Source organism: Bidens hawaiensis, unplaced genomic scaffold (genome assembly GCF_021521415.1).
Source record: "Bidens hawaiensis isolate Kalapana, Puna unplaced genomic scaffold, B.hawaiensis_p1.1 tig00014720_1, whole genome shotgun sequence".
In the NCBI taxonomy this organism is placed as follows: domain Eukaryota; kingdom Viridiplantae; phylum Streptophyta; class Magnoliopsida; order Asterales; family Asteraceae; genus Bidens; species Bidens hawaiensis.
In genome coordinates, this window is record NW_027492291.1 from 601,964 (window position 1) to 627,729 (window position 25,766).

General features: G+C 35.6%; 4 protein-coding genes and 1 pseudogene across 5 annotated transcripts; 1 reads left to right on the top strand and 4 right to left on the bottom strand.

Moving 5' to 3' along the window:
* Positions 1–37: 37 nt before the first annotated feature.
* LOC143547460 (amino acid permease 4-like) lies at positions 38–2,156 on the bottom strand (annotated as a pseudogene). Its single transcript, XR_013137774.1, has 5 exons — positions 1,802–2,156; positions 1,492–1,719; positions 1,327–1,420; positions 1,007–1,221; positions 38–833 (listed from the first exon to the last, which is right to left on the bottom strand). The product of XR_013137774.1 is annotated as an amino acid permease 4-like (transcript).
* Positions 2,157–2,821: 665 nt separating this feature from the next.
* LOC143547459 (light-harvesting complex-like protein OHP2, chloroplastic) lies at positions 2,822–5,407 on the bottom strand. Its single transcript, XM_077038879.1, has 2 exons — positions 4,980–5,407; positions 2,822–3,067 (listed from the first exon to the last, which is right to left on the bottom strand). Exons 1-2 carry the CDS (start codon positions 5,354–5,356, stop codon positions 2,953–2,955), a joined length of 492 nt encoding a protein of 163 aa, XP_076894994.1. The 5' UTR covers positions 5,357–5,407; the 3' UTR covers positions 2,822–2,952.
* A 1,036-nt stretch (positions 5,408–6,443) lies between these two features.
* LOC143547438 (uncharacterized) lies at positions 6,444–8,924 on the bottom strand. The gene is made up of 3 exons (XM_077038863.1): positions 8,636–8,924; positions 7,079–7,159; positions 6,444–6,956 (listed from the first exon to the last, which is right to left on the bottom strand). Exons 1-3 carry the CDS (start codon positions 8,792–8,794, stop codon positions 6,690–6,692), a joined length of 507 nt encoding a protein of 168 aa, XP_076894978.1. The 5' UTR covers positions 8,795–8,924; the 3' UTR covers positions 6,444–6,689.
* Positions 8,925–12,235: 3,311 nt separating this feature from the next.
* Positions 12,236–14,042, top strand: LOC143547462 (UDP-rhamnose/UDP-galactose transporter 6-like). The gene is made up of 4 exons (XM_077038881.1): positions 12,236–12,366; positions 12,484–12,668; positions 12,750–12,950; positions 13,389–14,042. Exons 1-4 carry the CDS (start codon positions 12,249–12,251, stop codon positions 13,857–13,859), a joined length of 975 nt encoding a protein of 324 aa, XP_076894996.1. The 5' UTR covers positions 12,236–12,248; the 3' UTR covers positions 13,860–14,042.
* Positions 14,043–14,585: 543 nt separating this feature from the next.
* On the bottom strand, positions 14,586–25,002 carry LOC143547461 (protein GIGANTEA-like). Its single transcript, XM_077038880.1, has 15 exons — positions 24,834–25,002; positions 23,113–23,411; positions 22,916–22,987; positions 22,281–22,335; positions 22,051–22,193; positions 21,724–21,983; positions 20,995–21,050; positions 20,503–20,749; positions 20,273–20,423; positions 17,207–17,395; positions 15,680–17,125; positions 15,542–15,610; positions 15,223–15,441; positions 15,047–15,139; positions 14,586–14,949 (listed from the first exon to the last, which is right to left on the bottom strand). The coding sequence occupies exons 2-15, from the start codon at positions 23,197–23,199 to the stop codon at positions 14,713–14,715; spliced, it is 3,324 nt and encodes a 1,107-aa protein (XP_076894995.1). The 5' UTR covers positions 23,200–23,411; positions 24,834–25,002; the 3' UTR covers positions 14,586–14,712.
* Between the last annotated feature and the right edge of the window lie 764 nt (positions 25,003–25,766).

The window sequence follows — 25,766 nt, forward strand, 5'->3', positions numbered from 1 at the left end:
AATGTCCTGTAAATAAACCTTCATTCCATCATCATTATTAGTGCATTGTCTTGAACGGTTTATAGACACCGAGATCTTTAATCACTCCAGCAACCGAACCCGCAGCTGCACAAACCGAAATCACAAGACAAACTGCACTCAACGTTTGCAAACATACCCACTTATAACTCCACTTTGGTATCTTCTTTTGAACAATATACATTTCAACCAGAAAAAAACCGTTAACGGCCAGAATCCAATGGCTCCAAGGATCCCAACAACATCTTCGAAAAACGGCATCAACATAGCAACTAAGGTGGTCATACACACAAACATAGTTCTCCATACTGATCTAAACATATTCAGTTTGTAATTATATCCCATAATCGGAAAGCTTATTTCGTTAGTGATAAAGTTGCTTTCAGGATAATATTCTGCCGCGGTTCGTTCAACGAATGCGTATATGGGTTGTGCAAAAACTTGATATGCACCCACAAGGTGGACAATGATGGCAATGTTTGCAATGTCAACTAGCCAAAATGGGTCGTAGAACCCGAACCCGGTTAGGAGGTTTCCAGGTGCATGGTCTCCAAAGGCTGCATAACCGAAGCATCCGCAAAGCATGTAGAAAATAGAGGTTGTGATCACGCTTATTAGCGTCGCCTTCTTCATTGTTTCCTGCTCGGTAGCAGGTGGTGGGGACTTGATTGTGTCTTCGATTTCGATTAGGACGTTGGAGTATGCATAGGCAAATGCAATGGCGCCGAATGCTTGAAAACTCCTCCATATTTTTTGTGTTTGAGTCACTTCCCCGACACTTATACCGGTTAGGCTTCCCTTGATTTCTCCATTATCTGTTAAAAACATTTGAACAAATTAGTTTGTTTTATGTACATAACGTATAACCTAGACATGTGTATATTTAAGAACATTAAACGTACATATGATCCATCAGTAACAAATATTAACGGTTTAGATTTGTTCTTTTAGTTTTTCAATAATTTAATGTTCTGTAATGAACCATTACCAGCAAATTTGGCGATCCCAAGGCCAAGACCGATGGCAGAGTAGGTGAAGGACATGATGGCGGCCACCATCGACAACCATGAAATCTCATGGAAATCCGGGATTTGAGAAAAGAAGATCTCCAAAACACCAAACAGTACCATAAATGGAGTCCCCGATACGCCACAACGACTATCGTGACCTTTGTCATGATAACAACTTGCTTTCTTTATAGCTCTTCATTTTTACACAATTATAACAAGTAAGTAAAAACTTTCTTATTAATTAACAACATATATTGTGTGTGTATATATATATATATATATATATATATTCACTCACATCATGCTAATGGAGGCAGCAATGGTGTATCCAATTGTGGTTCCAACAAGATTAAAGTACTGAATGAACCCACAAATCTTAAACTTAAACCCACCTGAAAAAAATAATATTAAGAATTCAAAACTTGATTTGCACCAACTGTATTTGAAGCTGAATTTAGCATACCGAGGTTGGATTTAACGGCTTCCACATAGGTATAGTTTCGTTTGCCAGTAATAGGATCACGGTAACATGAAGCAAGAAGGCAAGAACAGTAGTAAGTTACAAAAGAAAAAAGAAAAAGAACAGTGGGTCCCGCTATCCAACCGAGCTGTGCGGTGGCCCATGCCAATGCCAGCACACCCGAGCCTATGACTGCGGTGATAATATGTGCGCTAGCCGTCCATAGAGTCCCTGTTTTTAATGAAATGAAACAGTTATATATCATAATAAATCATACAAATATGAATGTACATGTGAAGATATATAGTTTTACCAGTTCGTTTAAGACGGCCATCGTCGTCAAAGAATTTGGAGGATTCCTGCGAAGAGAAGTCCCCCGAAACTTCAAAGCCTTGTTGGTAGTTTGGTGCATTATTTTCATCGATTTTCATAATTTCTTATAAATATATAAAATTTGTTAAAAGAATATAAAACTTGGTGCAGGATTTGAAATTTTGATGGATGTGTAGAATTGATACCTTTGGGTTTGAATTGAATCTGCTTATATATGAGGTAGGTGTGAGGGACATGCCAAATGGAGCATAAATTTGCCAAAATACTAGATTTTGAAGTTTAGTGATGAGTTCTTTTTTACAGAATTTCACAAATTTTAGGTTCAAGTAATCAAAATCATATTGTCATACTGTTATTTTGATTATTACTTTTAATTAAGTAATTAATTAGTTACTAGTTAGTTATACTGTAATAATTTACAACGTTGGTTACTTAACTGTACACATATTAAGATTTACCAGGCTATTGTAATTATTGTTATTGTTATATTTATTTTTGTAACTTTCACCAGATATCATAAAACCCAAGCTGCATATCTTTATCTTTATTTTATACACACACATAGGAATACTTTTTGGGGGAACTTTATAATATTATAAAGCAAGTAGCACACTAGCACAAATATTTCTTCTTTGTGATCCTGATTGCTGAACCATAACACAATACAAGAAAATAACTTGATAAATCGATCGCCTTATCTTTACTTGCTCAACAGACATTTTATCTTGACGACTTTCTTTATCATCACCACAGAGTTGATGACAACGTCGATAAGTTAGGATTGAATTTATTGTCCCGGATTTTTAATTAAAAAAAGAAAAATACAGTAATCCTCCCTCCAATACAGATAAGAGTCAAAAAGAGTAGAATGAATCAAGAAAAGGTATTGACGAATACAGGTTAAAAGATGGAATATGATACAAGAGGAATCTCATTGTCCAGTCAGGCAGTCATAAGATCCAACAGATTTATTAATCTGCTTAGATATGAATAAAACAGGTGAGGATTCCAAAGCGAATTTGTATGATAGTACGTATAGATTACAATTAAGTGTAAGATGAAAAAAATGAAAGTTTGAATACATACATACATATATGTAGATTTTACAAGAAATTATACAAACACGAGTGACTATTCCAAATCTAGAATGCCGAAATTGGACAGTAAAATCTTGACTTGATCAACGAAGTCTGATCCAGTTGCATACTCTGTTAACATTCCTACAGCAAACCCGAACATTGCCCATCTACACCATTCATATAAGCATCATCAAATCACATAATTATTATAGATTTATATCATTATCGCGTTACTATAAAGTCAAGAACAAAAGCATATGAAAGCAAAATTCTTCGTCTAGAGAGGACTAGGGAGACAAATCTATGTATGCAACTTGGTCTTTATACTTGTCGCATAAAGAAAATATAAAAAAGAAGTCTAAAGATTTAAATCATTACATGTTTGTACAATGCATGTATAATTAGTTAAAGTTTCTTTAATATAAGAATGAACTGCACAAGTTGATGTTGAACATATATAAATATATAATACGATATTATAACTATAGCTTAAAACAAATGGGCTAGATGAGTTTTGATATATAAGTTAACATAGAGCATTATAATTCATATTATAATGCAACCAGTTTATTCTAAAAGTTAAATAAATAGGAAATATTTGTCTAAAGAATCTATACGACTTTTAGATATAGGCATCCTTGTAAAATATGACCTCGCCATGGATGCCTACTGCGGCATTAAGCCTCCCTCATCCATCCAGTATTGTGATGTCTCAACAACGTTAAATTCTTGAGTCTTAATCATGCATCAGACTTGTGATGAGAGCTCGGGTTCCTTTGATCTCAGAGGCACATCATCACACGACCCTTTCATCTAACAGGTTTATATGTTATCCATTGATTTGCTTTCATATATGTGTGTTCTCAAGCAAGATCCCACTGGTCACAACTCATAAGTGGTTGTGTCATTTCCCTTCATCACATACACTTGTTGCAAACAATGCAGTTGGTCTCTACCCAGTGGCATAGGAGTGACCGAACCAGTCACTCTAAGCTGACTCGCTGTACGCGTCTAAACCAGGTATATATTATGTAAATATATTTAACCAAATAATACTTAAAAGTGAAATATGGTATGTCATTTCAGTGAAACTACTTCCTAACTCCTAGCAACAGGATGTCCGTAGGAGGAAAGAGGCCCTTGTGGAGCTTTGGTTGCAAGGAAAGAAGCTTAATTTCTTATTTGTACCTAGTGCTTGTTTCTCTCTTCTGTTTTGCATTTAACTTTTCGTGGTTAAAAACTAACAGGTTAAAAACTAACAAGTTAAAAAACTACCTTTAACTAATCTACTAGTACAACTCCACTTGTGGTCTAGTGGTAGGAGGTTTAGGTTCTCCGGTGGAGACCCAAGTTCGATACCCACTTGTGTCACTTTTGGTGGACTATGGCAATGAAGTATTTGAGCTAGGTCTTGCAAGGTTGTCAGTTCGAATCCCGAGCCCAATCAGGTTTTTGTCACACCATTTGTTACACCAGAGAGTTCTGCTCTTGGTGGTGGCACAACAACTGTCAAGTGGCAGTCAAAGGTATGGTTTCACAGGGGAACGTCCAAGCCAAACTCTGAAGCCAGCGTGGGCCACTTAAGACAACATAGTCTGGCCAGAGTGGGGCAACGGGGCTCTCGGGGAGTGTGGTGGCCTAATAATACACAAGAAAAAAGTCGTCGTTCCAAAAAAGTTAAAATTAATCTAGTAGTTTTTTAATACCAAACATCTTGCATACGTGAAGCTTCGGCCTCATGCCTCTACTATTGTGACAAAAACGTCTCGAAGCAACTCATGCTCTGTAAAACCAAATGGTCACCAACAAAATATGAACTACTCCCACCGTTAGTGTACGCTTGGAAGGCGGCAACCAACTTCTTCCTCCTCTTCCTCCTTTTCCTCATCCCCACCAACATTATAACAATCCCATTGCCACACTAGTAGTTCGGACTGACCGATGATAGGTTAAGGGGTAATAGTGTAATACAATTAAATGGACGTGTCTATAATCATATGCTACATAAGTATTAAGTAATTGTCAGTATATCTTGTAATGCAAAAGAAGTAAAAGCACATAAAAAAAAACAAAACAAACCTGCCATTAGAGATTTCATTTTTGGCAATAAAACCAAAGAAGGGGCCTTGATTAGCCTCTTCCAGCTTCTTCTGCTTAAAATACTCCTGAAGCTCTTTAGCCACCTGCCTCTGATACTCCAACGTTACTGAGCTCTGAGTTGTCTCCGCCACTGGCTTCGACGGAGGCGGTGTTGGTGGTGGTGGAGTTGACGACGGTGGACCGGATGGCCTTACAGGTGGAGTAGCAATGGAAGGTCTTCGTAACGGTCCATCGGCTTGAGTGCAGCGTATAGTAAGTACGGTAGGCTTGGTTGCAGAGAATCGAAAACCACCACCGGCTGATGTTGATGAAGAAGAATTGGGGATTCGGATGTACTGGATTGAAGCCAGTGACATTTTGGCTGTGGTTTATTATAATAATAATAATAATAATAATAATAATAATAATAAAAAGATGATGAAAGTTAGGGTTTTGTTTGTCATATGAGATGAAGAAGGTGTGTGTAGTTGTTCTGAGAATCACTGAAGTGTTTGCGGATAAGGTGTTGCCAAGTTTTCCCTCAAATTGACAGGTCTCTGTTGATAAAACTCTTATCCTTAAGTCAAAAGTCAAAATCCAAACCAATATATATTATTTATATAATAATAATAATAATAATAATAATAATTATTATTATTATTATTATTATAATTATTATTATTATTATACAAATACTAATAATATTCCCTTTATCCAGAGTATCCGTGAACCATTCGACGAAATGTTCGTTTATGTTTACCCTTAAATAGATGAATGAACATAACATATAAGTTCTTTTGGTAAGCTTAACAAATATACATGAACATTGAACAAAAAATGTGCTCGTTAAATATATATTTGTGAACATTCGATAATGTATTAGCTTAGGTTCTTTTGTTAATGTTCGTCAGGCTACGTTCATTTATGGCCATCCGGTTTTCATTTACATATATCTTTGTTTGTTAGGATATTATTATTATTTTTATTCATTTATATTTTTTTTACTATTAATATTTTGATATAATTGCATTTATGATTACAATGTTAAGCTTTTTTTTTAATATTATGTGGTGTACTTCTGGATATTTGTATGATTCTGTGCTCATTTAATTATCATTCTCAAATTTTATATGTTCGTTTGTGTTTGTTTTATGTTTACTCGTGTTCGTTAGTGTCTGTTACTGTGCTGCTGTGAATTAGCTCCCAAACACAGACACGAAATTCCGTCCGTTTTGTTTCCGTCCGTTTGTCTAACAAAAGCTTAACATACAAATACAAGCCATTGGACCATCACTTAGATTGGAATTCATGTAACAGTTTTGATCTCCCATCTCATCTTTATATTATTTTCGTTCCTAACAACTTTGCTGATAGCCTTTTTTTTTAAATCTGACGTGTCGGCTAATCTGATATGTATATTCCATCTATAATTTCTGGTTTCACAATAACTGAAATAAAACAATCTAAGCATAAAACATGTCATACCACAGGTAAATCAGTTTACATGTAACATAAACAGAAAAGATCCACACAAGTCTATGAATACAGCATACCATAAGAAAATAAATTAAAAGAAAAAAAAACTACTACTTCTTTGATCCAACCCAACCGAACCTTACCTTCATCGATGCTCCAATTTTCTTCGGCAAACCTTTCAACCAGTTTACAGTACCAACACCACTGCCAGTGCCATCACAGATGCATGAGCGTTCAATGAGTAGATTCGTTAATGTCCATTGAAGAGTCAACTGAATCTCGATTCTGATGAGATATATGATAGTTTTGAAGGCTTCGACGAACTGGGCTTGATAAAGCATTCGAGAAAATGTAGTTCCTTGGTTGTTGATCACCGCCACTTGGAAGATTTGACGGGCCAGAATTTGTAAACGGGCTTGGGTTTGAAGCCTGACTATGCTGCTGCTGATGTAAACTTCTTGGAGTCATTGATGGCTCTTCCACATACAATTCCAACTCACCCTGCAGACAAATGCACTTGATAATTGACCATGTTCCGTCGATTGTTGAATTTTATACCAAAATAGTTGTTGATATCGTAAAGTAATTCATGTACAGTTGATAACTGTTGAGGAAATGTGAACCTGAATATAGGCAAGTACGTCATCAGAAGTCACTCTCAAACCTTCCCCTTGTTGTTTGGATATCCATTGGTACAGCTTTTCCTACACAATATCAAATGATATAATAACTAAAAGTTAATTATACAGATGGTGAAAACGTTTAAACATGTTCCAAATTACAAATTTAATAAATAAGTTGCACATCATATACCAAAATAGAGAAAACACACTAAATACTTTTAAATAGAGGCACAGAGAAAATACACTAAACTAAGCTGTGACGAATTTACTAACCACAGCAGTATGACAATTATACACTAAATACTTTTAAATAAAAAACTAAAATGGTGAGCTAGTCATTGAAAATAATCAAATGTATTGATAGATACTGAAAAGCAAATTAAACAAATATATGGCTGTGTTGTAAGTCTGTAATTCACAGCGATAAATGAACATTAAACCTCGCCTTTTGTGATTCAACTATCAATCCACAGCCAAATATCAAAGTAAATTATGGTAGGAATAATTAAAAAAAAAAAAAATACTCTTAACCAAAATTCCAATTTAATCTTTCCCTCAGATAATTTGACATAATGAAATTCAACAATCAACACTGGCTCAATTACATTATGACTTATACAGCTTTATGCTATATCAATTTAATTGTTCATTTTCCAAAAGCACCTGCTTAAAAAGATGTTTAGAATACATTTTATAGCAAAATGTTAAAGCAATAAATTATTAATATTAGTTGTGCAAACCCATATTACAAAAGTAATAAACTAACATTATACTGTTGTAACACCTTGGCAAAACAGACAATCTTGGTCGGTATGAGAGGTCTGATATTACAACTGTAAATCCTTCCATGATAAGTTGTCATCAGATGTCCATACCAACTTTGGTCTTAAAAGTGCCAGGCGCTCCAAAGCGTTTAGGTCTTGAAAGCCAATGCACTAGACATGAAACAATTTCAATGTGTACAACTAAAAAAACTTGGGGAAAACAAATATTATATATACAAAAACAAAAAAAAAACTTATAACTCAAAACTATGTTAATGTTTTTAGTACTAACTACTAAATCAGGTATTAAAAACTAAATTTTACACAAAAAAAAAACACCACTTAAAAGTCAAAACAAGAGTCACCATCACCATTCAACCAAAAAAGAAAAAAAAAACATTGTCAAGAACTTATAAAAGGTCAACCACAATATTCTGTTAAGCATGGTATTGCCCGACTCATATTTGTTTACAAGTCTTGTATAGATAAAACAGTGTTCATTAATAATCCTCACATTTCAATGATACAACTAAAAACCATCCAATGACTCATCTCATACATGCAGTCAACAATTATCTAAAGAATCACTTTCTAAACCAATTCAATTTGAACTCGAACATCCTATGAATATTAGCTAATCATTTACATCGATTGTCAACAACCTATATTAACACATATAAAAAATAAGAACAAATCATGTGCTACATTCAGTGTATTGGTACCCTAATTTCATAATAAACAATTTATAAAAAAAAATACTAGGGTTTAATAATAATAATAATAATAATAGTACCAATCCATGGCGTTCACCGGAGAGGAAGGAAAGCTTTTGGTGGGCCATGGCTTGAGAATAGAGTTGAGAGAGAGAGTTAGCGGCGGTGCAAAAGGTGGAGTGCATCGTCCGATCCACTTCGTCAAGGCTTATGGCCAACGATTTACGCTTCTTTGCCATTCAATAATAATAATAATTAGCTTCAAAACCTAGAAACCCTAACCTACTTGAATGAATTGGATTGGATTCGCGTGGATTTTGTGTTTCTTATGGATGAATAATAAGTTATGCGAATCGGTGATGAAAGAGAATATGAGGAAGACGGATGAGAGACACCCTAACCTATTATTATTATCTATACGTATCCTCTTTGTGTGTCTCACGCGTTGCTTCTTTTCTTTCTGAGGAAGAAAGAAACTAAGGCCCAATTCTAAAACATGAAAGTTAAGGCGTAAGTTTTGGTTTCGATTAGGAACGAACGAGCAAAAAACCGAATTAATTGAACCGAACTGAAAAGGCTGAACCAAAATATTAATCGACGAATGGGACTAAACTTTAATTATTTTTTGATTAAAATTTTAAATTCTACTACTCTAACAACCTTGTATACATATGGTTCCACGAAACTCATGCCTATTTTTGATTTTTGAGTTCAATATATATGTGGCACTCTAATACGCTCTTACAAGCTTAAAATCATCATTTCATTTTTAATTTAATTCTTTTTTTATAATATCTATATATAATTGGAAAAAAAAAATTGACTATAACCAAACAGAAAACCGAACGGTTTGTATATTCAAAAAACCGATAACTTCGGTTTCGATTTGTCTAATGATCAAACCGAACCATGCTTAGCCCTAGTTTCAATCAACCCTTAGCATTTTAATTTATTTATTTTTACTCTTATTTTTGTTAAATTAACATTAAATTTTTATTAAGATTAAAATAAATAGCCATTCCCTAATACTCACAACGAGAAGCATTTAGACTAATGAAAAATAAAATTTGTGTTCACCAATCATCGTATCAACGTTTTCATCATACTAAAAAGTTTTCATTGGTATCTCTTTCGATCTCTCCCATTTACTAGGGGTGTGCACAAAACCGAACCAAAACCGACAAAACCAAAAAAACCGAATTGAAAAACCAAACCGAATTAGAAACCGACGGTTCGGTTTTGAACTTTAGCAAAAACCGAATATTAGTTTTGGTTCGGTTTTGTATTTTGTGAAGAACCGAAAAAAACAAACTGAACCGAAATAACCAAAAAAATGAAATAACCATAGTCTCTTAATCGTAACCATTAAAACAAAATCTACCGACGACCATTTAATTAGTTTTAACATATGGTTAATAACAAATATATTTGGTTGCTACATATGGTTAATAACTAATAATACCATTACTTTTAATTTTGATTTTGGTTTTTGGTTTTAAATGTATCCCTTCTTAGTTTTTAATATTTGAAGTCCAAATATTCAATTTCAATCAATCATTAGTTTAAAGAAAAAAAAAATATCATGTCCAATTTCAATATCTTGGATCAAGTTTTTTTTCCCCCCAAAATATTTTGGCTCGATTAGCAAAATCGAAAAAACCGCATCCAAAATAGAACCGAACCCAAAAACCAAAAAGCGAAAACCGAAAAAACCGAAACCAAACGGTTTTAAAAAATCATAAAACCGAAATTTTAGTTTTTGGTTCAATTTTAATCAATAACCGCACCGAACCGTACCACACACACCCCTTCCATTTACCCAACCCTTTGGTTTCTCTCTTTCCCATTCTCTGGAGACAAATGTCTTAAATGATTTTAACATGATCCCTTCTCCAAATTTTATAAATTAATGTATTATACAAAACATAATCCTAAATGCTTCAACTTAATGGACAAGTCTGACACAAATGTTTCATTTATGACCTTAGAACCAACAAGATTCTCGACTTTGAAACGAACATAGATTGAAACCCAAATTTTGAACATGTTAGTAAACAAGGAGGTGAAGAGCAATCATTGGATAAAAAGAGTAGTGAAACAAGGTGGGATAGAGGAGTTCGTAATCCATATTGCTAGTTGTTATGTGAAGACATGGATCATTGAGATAGCATGGGTCGGGCTATAGGCTGTAGTTGATGGCCGATGTCATTGGTAGTACATGATATGGGTGAAGATATCGGGTACATGGTTATAAAGCTTTTTGATATACTAGTGAAAACTTTTCACTATATTATTATTATTATTATTATACAATAAAAATAGAGATCCAAGTTCGATCTCTATTTGTGACACTTTGGTTGAATATTGACGATAAAGGATTTGAGCAGGGCCGGTTTTTTCCAAAATTTCAAAGGGCCCAAAAGATTTTAAATTGTTCTATTATAGAGATGCAGGACTCAGATTGAAACCCCTTACAAATAGGCCCAGATTAAAAACCCCTTAAAAGAATAGTCCTAAATTAAAAACCCCTTAAAAAAATACTTTAACGATAACCTGAACTAGCGGAGGTCGAGAAAAGCCGCAAACCAAGGAATCGAAGCCATTCAAGGGTATGATTGATTGATTTCTATTTGTTATTGTTGAGTTGATCTAATTCTATGGCTTGCAAAATTGAGTATTGATTTTTTAGGTAATGTTGGTAGAACTTTATGGTAAAATTTTATTATTGCAAAATCGTTTTTTGTGAAGCTTGACCTTGAATTAAAAGGGGTTTATGATGATGATTGATGAAACATGTCAGGCACTCTCGTTGAGCTCTTTGGGGATTTTTTTTAATTATTTTTTTTAAGGGAAAGTGTTTTGTTTTATTTAAAGGATATCGCCCCACGAGTCCACCACCAATGAGTTTATGTTATAAGGAGAAAGCCCAAAAAAAATTTCGCACGAGGCCTAAATTTTTTTTATCATTATCGGAGACAGCCCTGGATTTTGTGAGGTTGTTAGTTCGAATCTCGATCTCACCTGAGTTTTAGTCTCACTATGTATTACGCTAGAGAGTTTTGCTTATGTGGACAACGACTGTCAAGTAGCAGTGGTAAGGTTTTTTAAAAGAACGTCAAAATCAAACTCTGAAGCTAGCGTGAGTCAGATTAAAACAATATAGTCCGAACGGAACTCTCAACGTTATAAAGACAGCCGTTGTAAGAAAATAAAAAATAAAAATAGAGTAAAACATTCCATTGCAGCCCCTCTCCATCACATCACACTCACACCAATCGACGGAGATCCATCCGGATTTATTTATTTCAATTCAATTCAATTCTATTCTGTTCGATTCGATTCGATTCGATTCAATTCAAATCATCATATAATTCAGGTACGACATCCAATCACCTCCAACAACTTTATCTTTCTTTTCTAGATCTGAAATTATTTATTCTACTGTTTCTTTTCATTAAACGCTATCGATCTGATTAATTACGGATCTTATTAAATCTGTTCATAGTTTTTATTCTTACTGTTCAATTGGGGGGGCATAAATAATAATTATTAAGTTAAAGTCTCCGTATTTGCTACTTAATTACAACATTTTTCTTTCTTTCTTGATAGGTATTATTATTATTATTATCTTTGTAACCTATAATCAGCTGTGACAACACAAGAATTCTGATGCGGAATTGAAGTTGATCGAAAATGCCTCCATATAAGAAGGCAGCCGTAGACGCTGCAGCATGGATGTTCAACATCCTCACTTCTGTTGGGATCATCATTGTCAACAAAGCCTTAATGGCCACATATGGCTTCACTTTTGGTAATTATCGAACTTGTGAGATCTGGTACAAACAACTTCTAACATGAGTTGCTTGTATTTGATCCTGACACTGTGTATGTGTATTCCGTCTAATGATACGTGTATGTTTATATGCAGCAACAACGTTAACCGGATTGCACTTTGTAACCACCACCTTGATGACCGTTGTTCTTAGGTGGCTTGGTTACATCCAACCTTCCCATCTTCCCACTCGAGAGCTTATAAAGTTTGTCCTGTTTGCTAATTTCTCGATTGTTGGAATGAATGTCAGTCTTATGTGGAACTCAGTTGGATTCTACCAGGTAATTTTCACTTTTTGACTTTGATCAGTTGGTCCCGCATTTTGATTTTTTAAATGATTTATATTTAAATGTTAATGTCAGATTGCCAAGTTGAGTATGATCCCTGTATCATGCTTGTTTGAAGTCGCGTTTGATAAGATTCGATACTCAAGAGACACGAAACTAAGTATTTTGGTGGTTCTTCTCGGTGTTGCCGTCTGCACGGTTACCGATGTGAGCGTTAATGCCAAAGGTTTTGGTGCTGCTTTCGTTGCAGTATGGAGTACATCACTTCAGCAATATGTAAGGATTTAGAGAATAATGAACCGAAATTTGCATCTTTTCTTGATTTCTTGATCACCGGTTTTGACTGATTTTAAAAAAGTTAAAACTTTGTGACGTTTCTTGATTTCTTGATCATCAGTTTTCGTTGATTTTAAAAAACAAATTAACTTTGCACCTTTTCTTGATTTCTTGATTACTATTTTGATTGGTTTTTTAAAAAAATGTAAATTTTGCACCTTTTCTTGATTTCTTGATTACCAGTTTTGACTTTTTTTTTAAATGTAAATTTTGCACCTTTTCTTGATTTCTTGATCACCATTTTCACTGATGTAATTTTTTTATTTTACTTTGCTTTTTTTCTTAATTTCTTGATCACCGCTTTTCACTGATTCTAAAAAAAAAACTTTTCTTGATTTCTTGAGCAACAATTTGACTGATTATAAATGTACACTACAGTATGTTCATTATCTTCAAAGGAAATACGCGTTAAGTTCCTTCAATCTGTTGGGCCATACCGCACCTATCCAGGCTGGATCTCTTCTAATATTGGGCCCGTTTTTGGATTACTGGTTAACTGAAAAGAGAGTCGACATGTTTAAATATGATCTACCATCTATGGTGTTGATACTGCTATCCTGCACGATTGCAGTAGGCACGAATCTGAGTCAGTTTATCTGCATCGGGCGGTTCACAGCTGTCTCGTTTCAAGTTCTTGGGCATATGAAAACCATACTGGTTTTGATTCTAGGTTTCATATTCTTTGGAAGAGAAGGGTTAAACCTTCATGTGGTGGTTGGGATGATTATAGCCATAGTGGGTATGATTTGGTATGGAATCGCATCTTCAAAACCCGGTGGCAAAGAACGTCACGCACATTTGCTTCCTAAAACAAGTCATCAAACTTCAACCGCAGGTGAGAAGGTTTAAAGAATAGTTAGTTGATAGCAAAATTTGTTCTGATTAAATTACCATGATTGTTATTTTTATCGGTTTTCTGATATGAGAATGTTGGTGAATTAGTTTTCTTGATGTTTAGCCTATGATGGGTTATAAGCTGTAGTGATATTTATGTAGTCCAGACTGTTGGAAAGATGCAAACCTCATTATTTATTCTTTTTGTTGAGTATTATTACTTCTTATGATACATTTAATGCCTTGAAAGGCTAGTTTGAATATTTTTATTTTCATTTTCTGTTGAGGGTTGATTATTAACTTGTACATCTCTAAGTTGAAGAATTGATTCTCTTGTTTTAAAATCAATTTCAATATAACTTACTTTCTTAAAAACATAACCAATGTAAAGTTTTGGAGTTTCACACTTTCTTAGCTAAAAATGTTCCTAATTTATCACCAAAACGTGTTACAAAATAGAAGAAACAAGAAATAATAAAATACCTCAACAAGAATTAAGAATTAAAAAAGAACATAATAGAGAGTAGAAAAAAAAAATCAAACCAGTTTATCTACTTGTAGGCTGTGAATTACACGGTTACATTGGTTAGCAGGATACTGACTGGCTTCATAAGTTTCTTGTTGTAGGTTTTCATGGTTATAAAAAGAAGAAATTTATTTTCTGATAAGCAGTAAAAAGGAAATATTTTACTTTCGGAAACATGAAACTGAAAACATAGTTAGAGATAAGTTTATCCAAAGTCCAAACATAGGTTTAAGTACTATCCAAGGTGTCATAAGTATTACATCTCAAATACATCTCTATTTGTAAATAAAAGATGAAGTTGTGAATATAAATCAACCATGTATACTATACAACCCATCATCATTAATACTGTTCGGATATTGGACACCCCAACTCCTTTGCAGCAATATCCAGATAATCAATCGCCATTCCGGATGCAACTCGACTGTGAGCTTCCCAGGCTACACATTTCCCTAGCTCCGTTTCCCAGTCCGTGCCTATGGACTCCACATGCAAAATGGCTCTAAGAACCGATATGCTTAAGGTCCGCACGTGAGCACTCGGGTGAGAAAGGCAACGTACTGTAGCTGCCAGCCGACACTATCACAAACACAATTATATTAATAATTAATCCTTCTTTTCAGTTTCTAAACCATGATTCATCATCATTAACGGTTGTTTTTGTTTGTTTATTTACCTTGAGAAGATTACACAGACCATCTGCAACGGCCAGCCCAGATTCTCCCCATTCAAGCACATGCTGAACCGCCCTAGCTGTTGCTTCCAGAAGCTGAAACAAGACATGTCTATATTAAATATTTAAACAACTCGTCTATATGTTATTGTTTAGCAAAAAATAATAAGGTTAAAAACCTCAAGTTGTGGTAAGGTGCATGCTTCTCCATCAACAAGCATCCCATCAGTGGCACGCAGTAGGAGGTCTAATGCAGCGGTTAATATCACCAGTGACTCGGGGGTGTCATGTTTTCTCATTAACTCCACTATTAACTTCACGATTCGTTGGTTAATTCTCCATGTCTTTTGTCCGAGATCATCGTCTTTAGCGATCCATGGCTGTAATTCCCTCTCGGCCTGACACGCAAATACATAAAAGCGCAAAAGTGACTAAAAAGTAAATAAAATATAATGATAACATTGCTTAGAAACATTTAGAGATGAACAAAATGGGGACCTGAAGAACAATTGCAGTTGCAGCTGTTGTTGGTGATGCTGATACCACATTGCAGAGTGCATCAACCACCTGTGTAAACAAACAAAAATCAAGATTGACATAAAACACATCAAAAATGGTAAAAACTGAAAAGATTACCTGTCTCCATCCTTGTTGAGCCGAGGTACTTTCTGCGGTAAGTTGCATTTCGGGTGATGCAATCATCTTATGCCAGAGCAACGACACAACCGAGAAACATAATTCTTGTTTCTCTGTCAAAACCGACCTTAAAAGAACCCGTGCATTGCCATTAAATCCAATGTGTCGGTCCATCGTAAGAAAATTAGCTAACTCTGAAGCATTAAATGGAAAATTCATTATCCCCTTCTCAGAGCTGCTGTCCATGTCATCACATAACTTAGAAACTTTGTCATTTGTTTCTACAGTGGCTTGATGTGTGCTTGATGACTCTCCCGTTTCACAGTTAGTTCGTTTTTTACCGCTTAATGATACGAGAGGATGATTATTTGGAACGGGTGCATCCAACGGTTCTGCTTTATTGACAATCGATGCAACTGCTTTACCGTGAATATCAATTAGATTATAAAGTGAAGATGCAGTGGAGTGAATTTGTTTATCCCATTTGCACATCATCAAAACCGAGAGTGCGTGCATGCAAGCTTTTGACCGTCTAAAGAGCTCAGAAATATGAGCTGCAACCATAGCAGCAGCTACTATTTCATTTGAACTATAACTCCAAGATGTACCAACAGAAGACGGTTTTAGTGAAAAAAGTGCTTCCAAGATTGATAATATCCTACGAGTGTGACTAACCGCCGACTTGATACTATTCTGGAAACCATTTGAAGATTTAACCAATATTGTACCTTTTGCAGCATTTTCAGCATTCTCAACATTTGAATGATTATTACTTGCTCTTGAAATTAAAGGAAAAAGCTGAAGCTCACACGCAAGAGCACAAACAGCAGCCAGAACATAAGAATCAAAAGCTGCAACGGGTCCTTGTTTATTTACTCTTTTACCCCCGTGTTTTCCCTCCAACTCTTCGCCTTTTGGTTTCTTACCTACATGAAGCTGAGCTTCATGACTAACACACACGGTCAAAATAACAAAAAGTAGTCTAGATGAAAGCTCAATCGTGGCACATGATTCTAGAAACAACGAGTGAACCATGGTTCGAAGCTCGGCCACAGCTAGGTTTTTGGAAGCGGACCCGAAAACGTATCGGGTTTTTGTTGTGTGCTCAAATGAAGATTCTGCTGGAAATGTTCTCTGAAGGATTGTTTCAACGGTAGCAACAAATATCTTCATGAGACAAGCTTCAGATGGGCTGCCACGTGGCAGATATTCAAGAACTTTAAGGAGAGGAATGTATAGGTTCCATGATAACACGGGTGGTTGTAAAGGGGTTGCAACAATGATCTCAGGAAGATCAATTACAGATGAACTCAAAGGAATTAGGCCATAAGCAGCTTCCCAGATTGTGCATATTCTCCATTCGACCTCGGGCCCATGTGCACGTAGCATTGATGCTATTCCTTGTGCAGTCGCTTCAATCGTTGCTTCAGATGCTGGCATTTGTCTCTGATAAATATAATTTGAGTTTTTAATTTTATTTAACAAACAATTACTACCATTATGACAGTGGGTGTATGTAATTCATACCTGTTTTTTATGGGTTGAAATGTAATCACCCGTAGGTTCAACTGGTCTAAGAGGAGGAAAAAGCAAAGCAGGTTGGGAAAGTATCCGGAAAAGTAAAGCAGCTGCTGAATCTGCTGCAATGCCAGCTCGCATAGACATTGCCATCCCAATTGCACGCAAGAAGTGCAAATGCATCCAGTTTGTCGGAAGCTACAAAAACAAAACAAAACAAAAAAAACAACAAAGACAAGTTATAACTTTTATGCGGTTTGAAGAAAACATCATTGCTAACATCACAAACAGAGAATTATATATACAACTGAAACTATAACTAGACATCATATTCAACGACGTACATTACTCATAGTCATAGCACTCAAGTAAAAAGTAATAAAGCCTATCTATCATAAAAAGCTATTAAGTAAACATATTTAGAAAAGAAAAAAAAATCAAAGCTACGAATGACATGATTAGTAGCTTGAACTCCTGAATTCTCCATACATTAGATTTATATGTATATTAACCAAAGTTTAACTAAATTTACCAGGGAAGTTGTGTGCTTATGTTGAAATATAACTCCAAACACCACGAAGCTTTGTTCTACTTGTTTTCGCTCAAGAAGGTTTTCTGAACAAATATTTATTTTAGTCGGCCCAATGAGAAGCAGAAAGAGACTCCTACCTGGGACCTTTGGATCTATGACATTGACAGTCTATCGTCCTTCCAACAAGTATGTCTGCATGAAAGAACTGAAACTAAGATTTCAGTTTGTACAATCAGAAGCGAAGGGTCTTTAGAAAAGTATGAGATGTGTACACACATCCATGCATCGCATGCATAGACTCAGTGGGAGCAAACAGAGGTGGGATGAGTATGGCTGTATGGGTCATGCGATTTAGTTAGTGCCATACATTAGCTTCTTTATGTTGTGTTTCATTGTTTAGTCAATTAGTGGATTAGAGGGTATTCCTTTGAGTCAAACAGTAAAGTAGTGGGTAATTTCCTTCTTAGTACTTAGTATATATAGCCTTTGTTTATGTTTTTCGATAATGAAAGTAAAGAGTTATAAAATATTATTGATAATAATACTTATAATCTGTTACAATCTAACTGTAGTATAAATTGACTAAATGCTAAACCCTGACCCTAATGGGCTAATGAGCCTAGGCTTAATGCGGCAAACCCTAATATATTCTAGCACTCCCCTTCAAGATGGAGGGTATACATCAAGCTTTCCAAGCTTATTACTATATCTTCATCACAGGGATCATGATAGACTTGGTAACAACCTACGCGGGTTGATCACTAGAGTTGGAAAACTAGATTCAATCTCATATGTAAACGCTTTTCTCTTACAAAGTAATAATAGATTTTAATGTGCTCTGCTGATTATAGGAGGCCAGAAGAGACTGAAAAAGACTCGCTGTGAATAAGAAAAACAGATCTGAAATAAAATTGTTCGGGTTAATATGAGATAGAAACAACGGTGGACACTGGGCAGTGACACACGGAATCGGAATGTGGCTGCTGGAATTGACACACGGTGCTGGAATAACGCTGATGAATCGATGAACAGTGGTAGGAGACTACCAGAGTTGATACGCGATGCCTGAAGGAGACTGTCGAAATTGATACGCAGCGGCAGAGGATGGCTGTCGGAATTGATAAACGCCAGCGGAAGATGACCGTCAGAATTGATATGCGATGTCGGAAAGTGGTTGCCAATTCTGATAGAACTTTGGCAGATAGGGTTATTAAGTGCAGGCCGCGTCTCATAAATGTTGATGAGACGTGACGTCTGGTGGCGGTAGCAACTTTCGTTTAGGAGGAACTTGGCTCTGATCCCATGTGAAAATACACTTACATGTTATTTGACATACAATAATTTCTATATGCCTATTATGTGGTTGCACCCCGCGGGATCGATTAACATTATTGGCTTCCTGTAATGAACTGAATGTGCAAACGCCATACTATTTTCTCAATGAGTAACTATATCATATAAGCACACAACTGACAACCCTATTTGTCATCATTCATGTTATAACTCCCCAATTATGTTTTAGTGAGTCAGTCAGCTGTTAGCATGTTAGTCAAGTGATTTTCTAGTCTATGGGAACGGGTTTGATAAAGAAAGAGGATATAAACGCATGTAAGAACAACCCATGTAGAGTTGATTGTGATTCACTGGTTTTGCAATAGCTAAGGACATAGTTTAATTAAGGTGTTTTAGTCATGTATCTTTTTAATTATGGATAGAAACTGTTGAGTATATCAAGCAATGTCCATTTTGCAACAAGAAAGTTCATAGAACTCAGGCCAATTTTAACCAGAAAAAAAAACAAGGTGAATTCAGCAAAGACCCGACCAACTTTCCATTGTAGGCCATAGACCAGTCAGATGGCAGCATCATTATAGTGTACCTCATCAAAATTTAGCATAATTTTGAAAGTCCATTAGTACTTGCAGAATTCTTTTAACAATTAATACAACAAAATTGCCTTTATGAGATTCAGCCGAAGGGTAAAATCACATGAGCAAATGCCCATGAGCGGGTCTATCAACATTTAAGTAACACTCAAATGGCAATGATTAGGGGCGTTCACTGTCCGGCTTAGCAGGTTTCAACAAAAGTTTTGGGTCGAACCACTAACTGTGTTTTGGAAAGACAACAGAACCGGCCGGGTTGATTGGGTCTGCCGAACCAGCTAGCTTTCACCATTTGATGGGTCTAGACAAAAAAGGTATACTTTTTCAAAATCATATTATGTATTAAAATATAAAAATGACAATGGTAGTTCATGAATATGATATATAAACAAAATTTATATTCCTAACATTAAAAAAAAGAATAAAAAAGATAGATGTTAAACGGCCGGATTGGTTTACATGTCCGTTCCAAGTTTCAAATGGTTAAAACTGAACCGTGAAGCAGACCATTAATATTTCAAACCGGCTGACTTTCTACCGTTTGGGCGATTTGGTCATTTTTGGTGGTTTATGAAGACCCCTAGCAATGATATTGGCAGTTTTGAGATAGTCCAGTGAAAATAACAACTTTAGCATTAAACCTTAGTGTCAACTTACCCTCATCCCAGATGCATAGTCTTCTGCGGCTCGGAGCAGCTCTACAAGTTGAACAGCAGCATCAAGAGCATCCGGGGCCCATGACGGTGGTGCTTCTAGCAGTCCAAGAAGAAGCCTTTGTGTGGCACTTGGACTAGCGATAGCATAATACCTAAAATATCACATAAAGATGTTAGAAACATGAAGTCACGATGTTAAGTAATAAAACAACAGGTATTCTGCTTTATAACCTGTGAAACAATCTTGCATAAGGCTCTAGTGCAGGGAGGCCTGCAACAAGATGCTCATCCATGGCTGTTGTCGGTGGAGGAAGTAACAGCGCGGGAACAGCAGCTGCAGTTAGAGTGGCAGTTTCATATCGAGCAACTTCTTCATCACATACACTTAAAATTACACCAGCGCCATTAGCAACAGCCCATCTAGGAGTAGATGGCATTAACTGAGGATGCTTTCCGGATCCACGAGAAGAAGCCATCACTAAACATAAAGCATATATGTTATTCTTCTGTCAACAATAAAAGTTCATAGATATCTACCAACACAATGCCATATAAATAAAATTCTACCAACACTCTTGCCAGTAAGATGATCACACACACATTGATACTAATAAACTTCACAACTATGATTATCAATCCTAATGTAATATGCAAAACTTAAAAGCATTCTAGCTTAATTGCAAGCAGATTACAAACTGGTTACATATAATCTAGTCCACTCACCGACAGAAGGTGGTTTAAGTTCCCCTGCAGCATATTTTCCCATGACACCTCCACACCTATGAATATGAAAAGGTTTAATAAGCTCACAGAATAGAGTGTATATAATACAAAAGAAGAAAAATAAGTTGGGAAAGGCTAATTCGGGGTGCATGGTCACTTAGGGTCAGTTTTGGGCCAAAACCATAACCGAGATGTCGGTTAAAGGATAACCATAACCGATTGGTTATGTCGGTTTCGGTTAATCAGGTTTGAGGGTTATAGCGGGTTGGTTACCCGTGAATGCAAATTATCTGTAATATTGAAAGAAATACATATAATTGGTTTGGTTAGGTTTTGGCGGGTATGGAAACTTTGTTAAACCATAACTGACCCGCTATTGTCGGTTTTCAGAAAATCATTAAACTGATCCACCAGATTTTGGAAGGATAGTAGCAAGCAATCAAATGATACATCAGTGTGGTTTCAAGAACGAAGCTACAAATTCAAGCCCTAAAGCAACGCACTACACTTTTTAAGTCCATGTAATGAAGCATTCAGAGAGAGTCTAAAACCTTAATAAGCAATTTTTTCGGCTGTAACAAAATTCCTTCTAGCAAATGCTAACAAAGACCCCAAATTTTCAAGATTCCTTGAAAAAACGACCAACACAAACTGTCCTCGGCGTAGAAGAATCTTTAAAGAAGATAAGTTATAAAAAGTTTACTTTACAATGATCAGATTCCCACTTACCAACGAAAGTAGTCGCTTCTTATACCGAGAGGTGCAGCAAGCAAAAGATCAGTAATCCAAGGGGATAAGGGCCTTAGTGGTTTCTTTTCTTGATGCACGGATTGTGAAGAAGATTCACCATCTGTAGAGTTGCTTGTTGATGCTTGGCTAGTTTCTGTTTCGCCATGTGTGTGTTCAAACTTAAAAATCGGTCGATTATAGTGAGTTAAAACTCTTAGAATCTCTCCACATGCCAGGGCCCATTGTTCAGAATATTCATTCTGCGTTTCAGAAACTAGATTATAAATCTTAATTGACCACATCTCGTCATGCATAAAGTTGACTTACATCAGCACTTGGGCAGATTAATGAAATGAAAGAAGCAAATGGAGGAATGCTTCTTTCATACTCCATTGTGCCATCAATGATGCATGAAATTATAGGAAGAATAACAGCATGCCCGTGCTCAGGATGATGAAGAACAAACATAGCTGGAAGTTAAGATTAGTTAGAAAAATAGTTTGCTACAAAAATCCAATCAAGTAAAACTGCAAATTCATAAGCATGGAACACAATACCCAAGACATCATCAAAGAGACGTTTTTCCTTTGTTGGATAACGATTGCGAACCAACTGCAAAACAAATATATCAGTGAGCAATTTAACAAAAGAATCTTCTCAGTCTGCAGAATGTATTACACACAGGAATCTTCCCTGTCTGTTTTCAACTGGCCATAAAGACAAAACATGGTCTAATAGTAGAAGTACAAAGTAAAAATATCATATATGCCCTTACAAAGTAGTTAAAATACCAAATATGCCCAATTCATTAAAAAAATCTAACAAATGACACCATTTTACACCTTGTTTTTCTAAAACTTCAAAATTTCACATATGCCGATTTTTAACTTCAATTTTTTTATCTACACATTTTTAGCTTAAAAACTTTTTTGCCCATTTGATTGTTCGAATATCTTCCGTCGAGAGAACAAAAGAAGAGAGACAACGATTCGGTCCGCTTGCTTATCGTTGATGTCGATCAAAATACAAATAAAAATACGGTTTAATAAATATATATAAAATTAAGGGGTAGATTGGTCATTAAGTAAAAATTCATGAAAGTTGGGTATATGTGATATTTTTAGTTTCAGTTGCGTATATATAAAATTCTTCAACTTTGTAAGGTATATATGTAACTAATCCAAAGAACTACCTCGGCTATATCTTCAGGAAATTGCTCTGATGTGAATCGGCCAAAGTAATCAACATATGCTATAATTTGTGCCTGCATACAGAATTAACTGAATACCCTATGTAATCAACAAGCAAATACTTATGTGTAGACTGCAAGCAACTTGTAGATGCAAATATTATACAATATCTCAACTTAATGAACTGTGTGAATCATACCTTTCGTTGCTCTAGATCTTGTGGCGGAGGCCAAAATAGTGAAGAGAATTGTAGACTATCGGTCCACTTTTCAGATGTAGTGGCCATATGAACAGCTTCACCTTGTCTTTCTGGTGACAGAGAAAAGGTGAAAGCTGCAAGCTTAAAATCTTTCACTGCTACCAATCAAGAATAAGAAGATTGTAATTCAACATTTGTATACACCAGCCAACATCTCTATAAAGCAGTTTATCTACAACAGCAATTCCGGAGTCAACCAAGAGCCACTTAAAAATGTTGAAATAACACTACATTAAAGCCTGTAACCATAGAATAACCAGCATCAGGTAAAGTAAGATTTACTGTTAATACAATCAACTGCGTAAATCAGAAGGAAATGAATGTCTCAAATTTGACAAAAACATATAAATAATAAGTTTAGGTCAAAGAGCATAACATGTGCAAAAATATTTATCTCAAACCACCTTTAAAATCAAAGTATTCAACACATCTTAAAATCTAATATAAAACAAAATTATTCAATTTCTATCCTATATAACCAGGTTAAACAAAAACCGAGTATCTTTACTGACTTTAGTAACACTCAGACCACCATTGAAGGCCACGTGGTTCCGCAATCAACCAAGTTCAAGTACTTGGGATCGTTTGTACAAAGGGATGGGGACATCGTTCCCAATTAAATTAAAGGAGAAATTTTATAAAGTTGCAGTTAGACTTGCAATGTTATACTGAAAAGAGTGTTGGGCCATCAACAAGACATGTGAGCATAAGTTGGAGGTAGCAGAGATGAGGATGCTAAGGTGGATGTGTGGGCAAACAAGATTGGACCGAATAAGAAACGAGGTCTTTCAAGAAAAACTAGAGGTGACTAGTATATCAGATAAGGTAAGGGAAGGAAGATTGAGATGGTTTAGGCATGTGGAAAGAAGACAGGCAACGACTCCCGTTGGATCAATTGAAACCCTTAGTATAGAAGAGAGAAGGGGTAGAGGCAGACCCAAATTGACTTGGGATGAGATGATTAGGTGTGATTTGCTAGACTTGCACCTCATTGAGGTCATGGTCGATGTTAAGACTTCTTGGAGACGTAGGATTAAGGTTAAGGACCTTTAGCGGGGGTACCTTATATTGTTGTAGTCTCCCTATGATGTTTTGTTTATAGTATCATACTCTTTCACCTCCTTTGTTATTTGGAGGCTATCGTAGTATATTTTTATATTAATTCTCTATTTGTACTACTTGTTGTTTTTATTACTAAAGTTACTATTCTTTCTATGTAGTTTTGAGTTTGTATGTAGAACTCTATGTTTCTCTTATTTCGCCCTGGTGGTTTGCCTACATCTCACCCTCCGCGGACTCTAATAACGGCCTATAACAAAATGAAACAACAACAATAGCTGGAACATTAAATAAAATTAGCAATACCTGTAACAAATTAATAATACTACTACTAAATACTAATCATCAAAGTTAAACTAAAGTTTCGATTCAGTTTCATCTAAACCAAAGACGAATTCCTCATCTTCTGCATAAACTTATCACACCGACATCAATTTCACTAACAAACAACAATTAACTCGAATTCATCACCATTAACGCCGCAAAAGGCACCACACGTACAGTCGTACACAAATTCAAGCGTTAAGCTAATCTACACAGCAATTAAACGAAAACATAACACAAATAGACGAGAATTTGAACAGAATGAACAAGACACGTACCTGAAAGCTTGAAGAATCGATGCGAAATGGAGTTGGTTATCGATTTACAGCGACTGTTAAAAGTTTGGAGAAGAAAGCAAAGCAAAGCTAAGCTAAAGCTAGGGATTGATTATTATTATTATTATTATTATTATTATTATTATGAGTGAAAGAAGAGAGAGAAAATACAAATAAGTTTTATAAAGAAAATAGTTATAGAGAGAGAAAGTAAAGGAAGGAGATCTTTAGCTGTGTGTGTGTGAGAGATTAGGGATCTAAGTGTTGCATACGTGGCAATGATATTTTCCTCTCACCTTAAGGCGGCCACGTTGAGTTGGAGTTTGAGTTGGAGTGGGTGATTGATATTATTATGATGACATGAAATACCATTAGTGTCCTTGTTATCACGTGGGGTCGATGAGGGAAAGGTCCGGTCCGGTCCGGTCGACACTTCAAGGCATATTCGAGTTTTCTCAAAGTGAAAAGGATGGCTGGATTGCATAGTGATTTAAGTGGGTTTCCATGTTATTATCTTTTTCTAGTTTCTAGTCTACACATGTAGGTTTTGTAGTTTATATATTTGTCTCGAGTAATTTGTCTTCTGATCGTTAAGGCTTGGGTTTTACACAACTGTCACACTTGATATCGTCGATGTATCACCGATATATCGGTTATCGGTCTCTTCGCGATATATAAGTCAAAATATCAATTCAGAATATCAGTATCGATAATATCAACGATATTGACTGATATTTGACCGTTATTGGACTAATATTTGACCGATATATCACCGGTATTCCCGATATCAGTATTTTAAGTCATAGTTATCAACTTTTAGTGTTCAATGTTGGTGTTTTAAGTTTTAATTATTCTTACTTGTTACGATTGTTAGAGTTTTGAAATTTGCAAAAGGTTAATTTGTTAATGGTAGGTGACTATACTGAATTATTAGTG